The following is a 12,061-nucleotide window of genomic DNA, read 5'->3' on the forward strand; positions in this document are numbered from 1 at the left end:
GAAAGAAAAAGAAAAAGGAAAGAAACCAGACTTCCACATAAGGAAACACAGGCACAGACTCTAAGGATATCATGGCCTTATTTATTTTAATAGTTTTGGATTGCACTGTAATCACCCCAGAAGACATGACAAAATCACAGTAGAATGTCAGACCCTCTGAGGCACAACTGTCTTCTGCCAGGTCTGGTTTCTTCCTTCTGGAACTTGGAGGAATTCGATTCTTTCCTATGGTTGCCATTGGGCCACCCTTATCATTTCCGGTTGCAATAACTTCTCTTCTTGTCATTAATACTATATTTGATTCTAGGTAGTTTTGCCCTAAACTTCTTTGCCATAGACATTTTTGCTGCAAGCATTTCAGGGCAAGCATTTTTGCTGCATAACTGATTAGTTTGTAAGGCAATCTTGCTGTAAAATAAAAAATAATAGTTCTTATATTATGTAAACCTAAAAGAAATTTTAGTGAAAAAAAGAAAATGTGAAGCCAAAGGAGGAGATAAATCAACAAGAAAAAATATATATACATATATATATCTTATATATGCATATAATATATATATATACACACATACATATTACTCTGAATGAAAGACTTCAAAGACAAGTGCACAGAATAAAATCAGTTATTTGCACCATGTTGCCATGAATCTACCTATACGTTTAAAATATATTCAAATATTTTTTATTTTGCAGTAAAGTCTCTTTCATTTTGTTATTCATTTTTTGGTGTGTTTCATTACATCCTTTTAAATTAAGTAGGCTCCATGCCTAACGTGGAGCCCAACACGATCCTCATGATCCTGAGATCAAGACCTGAGCTGAGCTCAAGAGTAGGATGCTTACCTGACTAAGGTGCCTCTCATTACATTCTTTTTAATGAATGTCCCTCTCTTATTTTTTGTGATTTTATTTTTTACGGCAAAAATTGCCTTGTAGCTAATTAGTTATGTGGCAAAAATGTTGGCAACAAATGCTTGCCATGAAAATGTAATCATGGTAAGTGGAGATCATAATTTTGGGGAAAACTCTCTGAAATATTTGTTTGAGTTCTTAATTTTTATGCAGTAATGATCTGGGATGAGCCTAGAGTAGATTTTATATTCAAACAGGTGTTTCTTCGTAAAGCTATTGGTTTATTGCTTCTCCAACATAAGGTCCTTTGTCCTCTAACTGGAGAACTAGCGACCTTCTACAATATCATGGATGCCAATGGCAGTTTTGCTTTCCAAGGAGGACTGAGGTAGCCTGCATCAATGCAGGCATAGGAGGCGAGGCAAGTCCTCCCCCTGCCTTCCTTCCCTCCTCTCCAGGACACATCAGGAGGCTCTGCACCTCGCAATTACACGGTAGATCCAGAGAGGACTTCCCAGAGAAGGACCTTGGTCACCCATCCTTAATTCTATGCTTTTCCTTCAGTCAGTAGTTAGCGAGACACACTCTGCCATCCAGAGTACAAAAGGTCACACTCTGCCATCCAGAGTACAAAAGGTAGTATGATCTGGTCAAGAAGCCACGTTACTTAAGGATAAAATACAGGCAATCACACTGCCCCGCAGGGACGAGTTTCCAGAGCATGAGCACCAAAGGTCCAGGGGAGGCCAAGGGCCTGTTTCTACTTGCGGATGATGGTAGAACACAAGATGGGAGCTGTGGCAAGGAGGCTTGAGGGGAAAGCAGGATTTGTCTGGCAGAGGGTGAAGCCGGGGGTCTGCTCAGGTGCCCAGGGGATCCTTCTGGGAGTAGATGGAGCGAGCCAGCCTTGAAAGGTGCCGTCAGAACTGCTTCAGAGCTTGAGCAGGACATCAGCCACCCCTAACTGCCCTCATTCCAGCTTAGTGGGGAGAAGACTGGCCGTTGGGTGCCCAGAGTTCCTACTTAGCAGACCAACCAAACGCCTTTATTTTTTATCGACCCTCTGTACCACCTATTATAAAACGGCTGTTCTTCAAATTCTATACTTTTTGTACTAACCTACTTTGATTGGTTTGTTACTGCAAATGGGACCTGGGGGTCATTCTTTTGAGAACCTCCTCCTTGGATTCTTGCTAAAATGCACACTTACACTTTACTGTGACTGAGCCTTTAAAGCATTAAAATCATTTTCACATCCTATCTTCACTCTATAAATTGTAGGGCTGAGACAACCTCCAGCAGAGAGTCTGTGTGGCCCGGGGTACTCCCCACCATACTGCTTTAAGCTTCTCTATTCTGACTTTTAAAAGATGTGCTTGTTGTCTGCCTCTCCCCATGAGAATGCATGTTTCAGGGACAGTGACAGTGTCTGCTTTAGTCACCCATAAAGCCTACAACACAGATAGAAACCGATAAATGTCTATTGAATGATAAATCATGAATAAATAAGAGGAAAAGAAGAACCTACGTGGGCAAGGAACCTGGGAGTGTTTGGACAGAGAAAGAAGGTGACAAGAAGGAGTAACGAAGGACATAGGCAGGTTCTATGAGAAACGGAGAAAGGGTTTTTGTGAGCTCAATCTCCACTAATTCTCTGTGAGGCAGGCAGATCAGATTAGCATTGCTTTTCAATGAAGACAGCAAAGACAGTTACTATTGTTGTTCCTGTTTCACAGATGCGAACACTGAGGCTTGTGCAGTCTGGGAGATGTAGCTAAACTAAACCCAGAACTAAAGGCTAGTCTCTTGGTTCCAAACCATTGCTTTGCAGGGCAAAAAAAAAAAAATCATGTCTACCTGATGTGACCAGTCTGAGACTAGCTCGGGTGAGAAGGCATCATAGGGCTCTGGGAGACCTGGGGAAGGAGAGAAGGGCGAGGGGGAGAGATCAATCCAGACTGAGGGCTTAAGGGATGAGAAATCATAATTTTGCTTAAAACAGCCATCTACCGCTTGGTATTGAAATTTGTATAAAATAGAGCATGAACTATTCCTCCTGGGAAACCATAACTTGCTGAGCGACATGGCCTTAGCACCGCGTGCAGGACTTAGGACTGGCTCAGTAAATACCCACTGGACCAAATTGCTCCTGCGCGCTTCCGGTGGACCCACGTCTCTCTTCCTAGCTTCTTTCTCCCTCCTGGAGCTCTCTCTCCTCCCGTGGGATCGCCTCCTCCCTGCCATCCACCAAACCAGCTGAGTCCACATCCTTCCAGAATATCTATCCCTCTAACTCCCTCTCCAGCCTGCCTTCAACTCTACCCCCAGCCTTGGGCCTGGGATGTTGTTACACTCTGTGAGTATTCTAAACTCTTACCTTTCAATGATCTATATTAGAAATATTAAAAATATTTCAATGAGCTAAGTTTGTTAAGGGCATGATCCCTATTTTTATTTCCCTGGCCATGTCATTTGCCACGGGCCCACTGTTTTATCCACAGTCCTCAATCTAACAAGGTGCAGGGTGAATGAGGCGTCATTCATCCCACAGACATTTCCCAAGCCCCTCCCTGGCACAGGCCTGTGGACACCAGGAGCTGCAGCAAATAAGACAGGCACGATCCCATGTGGCAGAGCCCACTGTCTGCGAACAGGTAAAGAGCAGATAAGAATGAATGAAGTGATCATTCACTGTTCACCAAGTATTTCTGGAAGAGGAGAAGAGAGAAGTTGAATCCTGAAAACAGACCAGGCAGCGGCAACAAGACCTTTTCTTTAGCATCAGAAAAAGAGAACGGCCACTGGAGATGGATTCAGAATTGAATTCCATCGCTCAGAAAGTTTCTTAATAGAGCCAAGTGTCAGCGTCTCCCTCTGGAAACTGGGGACGATGGTGTAGGCTTGTTGGGGGATCACACACGGCCTCTGCATGGCCCTGGGGTCAGGTGCACAGAGGCTCGGGGGGCTCCACGTGGTCCCCTTTCATGGTAATTCATGGAGAGCAGGGTGCGGGGGAAGAGGCAGGTAATCCGAAGCAGTCCGCCCTTGTCTCCGCAGAAAGAGGACCTGCCGGACCCGCAGGCGGTGGACCTGTACGAGTTCCGTTTCAGCGACTTCCCCATCACAGAGCACGAGCTGATTAAGTGTGGGCTGCGGCTGTTTTTTGAAATCAACGTGGTGGAGAAATTCAAAGTACCCGTCGAGGTCAGATAGCATGTAATTGAAAGTAAGGTGTGATGCCATTGCTGCCCTCACCTGTGTTTCCCGTGGTTCAAAAGATTAACTTCCATTTGGGTTTTCAATGATTATTAACTTTGTAAATATATCAGCTTGAGCCCTGCAAACAGGACCAGCCTATCTTTTTAGATAAGGTGGTCACAGACCTTCTGATCTTTAGAATTCGATTCCAAAGTCTGAACAGAGCTGTCTTGTTTGGGCGGCAGGTTCTGACCAGGTGGATGTACACGGTGAGGAAAGGGTACCGTTCCATCACCTACCACAACTGGCGGCACGGCTTCAATGTGGGGCAGACCATGTTCACTCTGCTCATGGTAGGTACAGAGAGCTGCAAACCGCGGGAAACCTGCACGCTTCCCTCGTGAGCACGATGACAAGCAGCTGTGGTCCATGGTTTTAGATCAGTAATTTTGGATCCTATAAGCCCCAAACGCCCCTGTAGATGATGCCAGGCAACATGGGTATCTCTGGGCACGTGGTTGGATGAGTACTGTGGCATTCACATACTCATGGCCTTAAAGAAAACAGTCAGGAACCTGCTGGGTTTTGTAATTGCTGGGAATGAGCTGCAGTACCCGAGATGTAAAGCCGATTTGCTCTACAAACCGGGCAGGCCATCTTCTCCTTTGCAGGCTGACCTCAGTGAGCCTGCTCAGAGGTGTATATGTCTAAGTAAATATATATATATATATATATATATACATATGTGCGTTTTTAGACAGGAAGACTGAAGAAATACTATACGGATCTTGAAGCCTTTGCCATGCTCGCGGCTGCCTTCTGCCACGACATTGACCACCGAGGCACCAATAATTTGTATCAGATGAAGTAAGTGACGAGTACTGGTGATGTTTGAAGCCATCTTGGAAGAGAAGAGAACTTGTCTCTTAGCCTGTCAGCTCTTCTCCATCATGTTCAGGAATCTCAGGGTCACATTCTGTTCCTTCAGAGCCTCAGCCCTCATGATAATGTCTGCTCTTTCTCCCTGGATGTTTGCAGCCCGCAGCCCCCGTCCCCTATGGTTTTCATCTCCAGACGTGCCCTGCCTTATTCATAAATGCTGTCACTCCTCCTCTCTTCAAGTGCTTAGTCAGAGTATGGAATTCATATATGAAAGTGCACCAGGCTTGGGCTTACATGCACACACACTTGTGGAGCACCCCCAGCCAGAGGGTGTTCCTTCCTGGGCTCACTCCCCTTCCCTTCCCTGGCTCCTCTGCAGCTCCCAAGCTCTCCTGCAGCTGGCTTGGCACCTTATCCTCTCTGTCAGCCTTCCCCTCCTGCCCCAGCCAAGGGCAACAATGAAGGTGCAGTTTCTCAGCTCAGAAAGATGTGGGCTCACTGGGTTCACAACTGATTTACATTTTGTAAGCCTCAACTTCCTCATTTGAAAAGTAAGGATTGTAACAATGGTACCTAACAGGTAAGATCCTTGTAAAAATTAAATGAGATCATGCATATAAAGCATTCCACTCCTGGTAGTCTCTGGACAATAAATAAACACTAAGTATTATTATGATGTCACTGACACTCTTCAAAATTCATCAGCAATGCCTGTGGCCAGCTGAGCTCCTTGATCATGGCTTTTAAGCTGCTCTGTCTAACTTAGACACACTGTATCCTCAACTCTGACACACTACCTACCCCTCTCCAGAGGCACCAGGCATTTAGAGAGAAGTCTGGGTTTGTGGGGTCCAACCACTTCCTGGTTGGGGGAGCTTGGGGAAGTCACTTGGTCTATTTGAGATTCTATTTGTGAACCACAGAAGGGGCACGATATCTACCTCTCAAAGACGGTTAGGGGACTCAAATGAAATTACACGTATCTGAAACTACACAGGAGTTGCTCCAAAAAAATCTACTCAGTGAATGAAAAGCACCCCGTGAGTGGTGACGTCAGTCTCACCTTCAGTAACTCCAGCTATAGGGCTTTGTCTTGAAAAGAGGATTGGCTCTGTGGCTTCGGGCAAGGGACGGATTCCCTTCCAGAGATCCCCGTGCACGTGGGCCATTCTGCATTCCTGCAGGCCAGTGTCCTGACAGTGGCTGGGTTCCCTTCCTCTCCTCTGACCACTGGTGTGGTGGCCACCTCAGATCTACTGAGTAGCCAAGGTGTGCTGCCCCGCGCTGAGAACTTGGCACTCATTGCCTCTTTGAATTCTCCTAGCGCTCCTACATGGGGGCTCCTATCACCTCCCTCTTTCACTGAGGAAGAAACAAGCTCAGAAAGGCAAAGTCCATCTTGCCAAATTGGATGTGGCATCTGGCCTCCAGGAAGGATGCAGCCACCTCTGAGGTCTCTGCTTTGGCCGGGCTGGGGTCTTGTGTGTGTGCCTCCATCCATCTGCTGGGGGGCATGCTGAATGTCTCCTGCCATTTCTCTCTGTAGACTGGATGACAGGAATATGAGGCAGTGGAAGGACTGGGACCCGTGTTCGGGCTTCCTCACTGCAGGCACCTCAGCATGGGTGCCCTTGGTCCCGGCAGCTCTGCTATGCCACCATGATCAAACACCGCCTTGCTGCATGCTGTCCTTCAATCGTGATGCTCACTGAGGCTCTTCATATCCCTATTGTTCTGGAAGAATTGCTTAGGAGTCCACAGAGCTATGGAGACATGATGTTGGCATGTTCTTGAGAAGGTGGAATGAAACACGATTATTACTCTCACATTGATGGTGACAAATCAGCTCGCCATAGAGGGTGACATGAAGCAGCAGGGATCACAGATGACTCTGCTTCTTGGCTGGACCTTGTGCCCATGGTCTGATTTCTCGTCTCCAGAATGTCTGGCCCCCTTGGTTCTGGTTTCCACCCTCAATTTATTAGAGTTATGGACTACCCTCTGACAATGCCTTAAAAACCTTGCCATTTTCGGGGCACCTGGGTGGCTCAGTGGGTTAAAGCCTCTGCCTTCGGCTCAGGTCATAATTCTAGGGTCCTGGGATCGAGCCCCACTTTGGGCTCTCTGCTCTTCAGGGAGCCTGCTTTCTCCCCTCTCTCTCTGCCTGCCTCTCTGCCTACTTGTGATCTCCGTCTGTCAAACAAAAAAATAAAATCTTAAAAAAAAAAACCCAAAAAACAAAAACCTTGCCATTTTCAGATTTCTGTCATTACCTCCAGTTCTCCTACTCCCTTTGGTCCCTTCACTTTTCCAGTCAGTTTGTTTTCTGCTTCACTCATCTCTAAGCTTACTGATTTCTTTATTCCTCTCACCCCTTTCCTTGTTTAGTTTTTTGGCCATCTTGTCTTTCTGCCTCTTTTCTCTCCTCCGTCTTCTCCCTGAAGAAATGCAGTTACTGGGACAAAATATGAGGAATGTTAAAATTTATCTTATCCCCCATCCAACACAGGCCTCTCCTCGACTGCCTTCCTCCCGATGTCCTCGAGTCCATATCTGGCTTTTCCCATAATGACCCACAGGACACACCATTCCCCTCTTAGATGATTCGGATGGTTGGATGTTCTTTATGATATTGAACTGAAATTGGTCTCCCAATCACATCTGTTTGTCCTGTTCAGGTTTCTCTCTGGAGCTGCTAGAATATGCATAATTTCTGTACCACAGACCATTCCTTCGTATAAAAGAGAATTATCACTTCCCCCTCCTCCTTTCCTGGTTGAACACACCCAGCTATTTAAACCATTTCATATATAAAGTCTCCACACACGTCATTTTTTGGGCTATTCTTCTGTGAATCCAGTCTAGTGGTTTTATGTCATTCTTTAAATGCTGGTCTTGGGGTTTAACACAGTAATCCAGACAGGATCTGAAGTGTTTTACCTTTAATCTTAATTAAATTTCATCTTCTTGATTCTTCATTTCACTCTTAATTGAAATCGCCTTTGCCATTCTCTGTCAGCCAATGGATTCATTTTTTTTCCAGTTTTTTATCATTGAAAAATTAGTCATGGTTTCCATTAATATTCATTCAAGTCACTGGTAAAATTATGCATCAGGACAAGAGCAAGGGCAAAGTTTTGGGGCCCAGGACTGGAAAACTGTTCTCACGGTTGAAGACAGTCAATTAAACCCACTCATTGGGCTCTGCTGCCCAGCTGTGTGAGTGGATACACTCACTGTTCCAGAACCTACTGCAGATATCCCAAGGCGCCCTGTCAACTGCCGTGCTGAAATCCAGACACAGGGGTTCCGCGGCCTTCTGCCCCCCCCAACCCTGTCACAAAAGGGTCCATAACATCAACCTGGCCTCATGTATTCCTTCTAAACCTGCTTTGGGATTTCCTAATGATTATTCTGTAAGTGCTTGCAAACTCTGAAATAGTTTAAATTGTTTCAGAGGTAAAGGTCAACCTTCCTGTTCTGTCATCTACAGATTGTGTCATTTTCTGCTTCTTAAATTTTAGGATAAAATTTACTTGTATCCAGTCTTCAATCATCTCCTCCACCACCTCAGAATTCCCTAGGGAATACTGACAGTGGTGTCCCTCCCCACAACAGTCCTCAGATTTCTTCGGGAAGTTGGGATATTACTCGTCTACCTTAAAAGAACCCCTTAGTACTTTCTTACCAACACTGTCCCTGGCTGGAGTCTTAATTTTCAAAAATCATTCTTGAAAAGTCCAGGAAAACTGGTAGGTTGGCTAGTCAAGTCACACCATGATCTCCTGCTTGAGTTTCTCTACTTTCGTTATTTTCTCCCTGGTCAGTAGCACAGCTGAACTAGCTATTTTCCATCCTTCAAGCTTACTATTGGCAGACTTCCAATATACAGAGAATTATTGATGGATGGTATGATTTAAAAAAAATTTTTTTTTTCTCAGTATCCCATGGAAACTTTTAATGACATCTCTGAAATTTACTTTAAAAATATATCTGCTGGGGGGAGGGGGTTTGGGAGAAGGGGGTGGGATTACGGACATTGGGGAGGGTATGTGCTTTGGTGAGTGCTGTGAAGTGTGTAAACCTGGTGATTCACAGACCTGTACCCCTGGGGATAAAAATATATGTTTATAAAAAATAAAAAGTTTAAAAAATATATATATATATATATATATATCTTGCTAAACTAATTTTCTCTCCAAATATGTATATACATATGTGTATGTCTATGTATATATATAAATTAATTCTTTTTCTTTTTACTGAACCATCTGTGAGTTGCAGACATCATGACATTTTACCCCAAAATGTTTCAGCATGTATCTCCTAAGAATAAGGGAGACATTTGCCCATAGACACAAAACATGATGATCATGCTGAGGAAATTTAACATTGGTACACTACTGTTATCCAATATAGAATGTTTATTCAAGTGATTCCAATTTTCCCAATAATGTCCTTCATAGCTTTTTTTTTTTTTCCATTTTGATTCAGGATCTAATCAAGGATCACGCCTTGTGTTTGGTTGTCCAGTATTTTTAATCTCTTTAATCTGTAATAACTCCTCAACCTTCCTGTATCTTTCTGAATATGGCCATTTTTTAGTCTAGGACGATTCTTGTGCAGGAAAAAGCCCTCAATTTGGATTTTCCCAGTGGTTTCCTGCTTACCAGATTCAGGGTAAACATTTTTGGTCGGATTTCTACATGGATAGTACCCTTCTCAGTCCATCAGGAAGCCCATAGTAGCAATTTGTCCCATTATTTATGAAGTATAGTTAAATTATTTATGGGCAATATCCAGGAGCTCTCTTTAGGTAAAGGTACATTTTCTCTTTTGTATTAATAAATAATCTATGAGGTATTATTCTGAGATTGGGTGTATCTCTAAATGCCCAGAAATCTTTCTTGACTGATGCTTTTAAACCTAAAGGAATTCTTTTCTGACCGGAATTGAGCTTTAATTAATTTTTTTAAATCTCCAGTGCTAACACAGAGGAGGTATTTAAATATGTCCTAAAATTAGGATCAATTATCATATTGTTCAGACGCTGTTCCCTAACTAGAGCATGTGGGTTACCTGACTTGTTAGTGACCTGTTACTATCTCTTCTACTCCCTAAAGTTCTGTTCTTTCTCAAATAAGATGAAACTTCTCTACTAAGGCTGCCACTCCTATCTCTGATTTCTTCCTTTCTTAAAATTATTTATTCATTCTGTATTTCTTATAGCAAATTCTTTATACTACCTGTGTAGGCCTTTGACCTCAGCCTCTCTCTATCACTTCCTCTCTGTACCTTTTATTTTTGAGGGCATCCCCTTCTCAAACAGAAAAACTTGAAGGAAGACAGGGCACCCAAGACTGTAGTCCCCACTTATAGAAAGCTGTGACCTAACAGTTAACAAATGGGAAGTTTAACTTAAAATTGCTGTCCCTGTCTTAGAGGAGGAAAAAAAAAAAATGATCACTTTATAATCATTTTTATTTTGGTTCCTGGAAATTCTTTTTCTTTTGTCTTAAGATTTTATTGATTTATTTGAGAAAGAGAAAGAGAGCATGAGAGGGGGGTGTGGGGCAGAGGGAGAAGCAGACTCCCTGCTGAGAAGGGAGCCCAAAGCAGGGCTCAATCCCAGAACCCTGGGATCATGACCTGAGCTGAAGGCAGATGCTAAACTGACTGAGCCACCTAGGTGCCCTAGTTCCTGGAAATTCTTAGTAAACATTTTCCATTTAATGATCTGTGGGCCTTCACGAGGTTTGTTCCATGTTCAGGGAGTCGCAGACCAGTGCCATAAGCTCCAGGGAACCTCAAGATTTTAAACTTAAAAATGCAGGGGATGAACCAAACTTCCTAATTTAAATTAATTCAGTCATTTTATGCATTCAACAAATTAGCTTTCTTAAAGAATTTTTTTAAAGAGTGTATTCTCGTGTTCTAAATCTAAAAAAACTGGTCCCAGTGTGTTCCTTTCGATCATTTCACAGGTATTAGAGGAAAGGGAGAAAGAAGAAATGGAAAACGTCCTCAGAGAGTAAAGACTTTATACTGTATGGACTTCCGTGTAATCTCTAAGCTGCTGAACTTATGGCATATCCTCTTCCTCCTAGATCCACATCTCCATTAGCAAAGCTTCACGGATCTTCCATTTTGGAGAGGCATCACCTGGAGTACAGTAAGACCCTCCTGCAGGATGAGGTACATGAGCCCTTCTCCAGCTCAGAAGCTCTGGATCAAAGCACTAACCCATCAAAAATGCCTAGAAAGAGGATGGCCTTGAGTTATGGCATTTGGCAGCCTAAACCCTTATTGCAGTCAATTGCTAGAAATGCCTATTTTGCAAGAGTTTTGAACAACCAGGCTGGAAGGAGCTGAGATAGAAAAGAGCCATAGAAAGCCACAAAATCTCTGTGGGTCTGTGGAGAAAGAAGAAAAATCTATGGTGGATGTGAGAGGGCCCTGTTCTCCCTAAGGGATATATATATGGAAAGGGGAAAGTAGGCTACATAGCCAATGATTTTCTTATTCACGGAGCATGCCCTGTGAGGCTTTGTCTGTATCGTTGAGGAAGTCAAGATTTGGTAAGGTAAGCGTGAAACCACGATACAAAACAGAAACAGACAACTGCGGTCAGAGAGGCACTGGTAATGCTGAGATTCTAGAAGGAGATGCCACATTCAAGAGTGGGTAGGGCATAAGGGAGCAGCGACAGCTTTGTGCAGGAAGCTTGGTCTTGAATTCACTTTGATTTGCACATGTCACATGTTACTAACATTCCATAGGAGGCTGTCTTTCTTCTTTTTATCAATTTTATTTAAGGGGTATATAGACTTGGGGGAAAGTGGATATATATTCTAGTTATACTTAAAAAAAAAAAACCTCTTGAGAAATTCCAAGCGAAAGCTGATTAAAACGAGTCATTATTAGATGGAGGGAAACATTTTGTCGTAACAGAGAACATGTTGGGAATCACATGTGCTCAGTCAGGAGAAATAAGCCCTTTGGCAGGGTAGAGCTTTTCTCAGTTTCTGTAACAATCTTTTATTAAAGGCTCAGGGAAGGAGCATACAGAAATATGCCCAAGCCCAGAGATAACACTAAATTCTCCCAAGTAACGTAAAGCAAGTGGGGA

General features: G+C 43.6%; 1 protein-coding gene across 2 annotated transcripts in view; it reads left to right on the plus strand.

The window, feature by feature from the left end:
* PDE6C (phosphodiesterase 6C) overlaps positions 1-12,061 on the plus strand; it is a gene marked incomplete at its 5' end in the record, with an annotated part of 47,999 nt that overhangs the window by 21,973 nt on the left and 13,965 nt on the right. For both annotated transcript variants that reach the window (XM_082721979.1, XM_082721980.1), the window contains 4 exons: positions 3,910-4,056; positions 4,296-4,403; positions 4,808-4,917; positions 11,040-11,127. In XM_082721979.1, coding sequence (XP_082578105.1) covers positions 3,910-4,056; positions 4,296-4,403; positions 4,808-4,917; positions 11,040-11,127 — 453 coding nt within the window. The remainder of the gene's footprint in view (positions 1-3,909; positions 4,057-4,295; positions 4,404-4,807; positions 4,918-11,039; positions 11,128-12,061) is intronic.

This window comes from Mustela nivalis (assembly GCF_964662115.1).
Source record: "Mustela nivalis genome assembly, chromosome: 2".
Lineage (NCBI taxonomy): Eukaryota > Metazoa > Chordata > Mammalia > Carnivora > Mustelidae > Mustela > Mustela nivalis.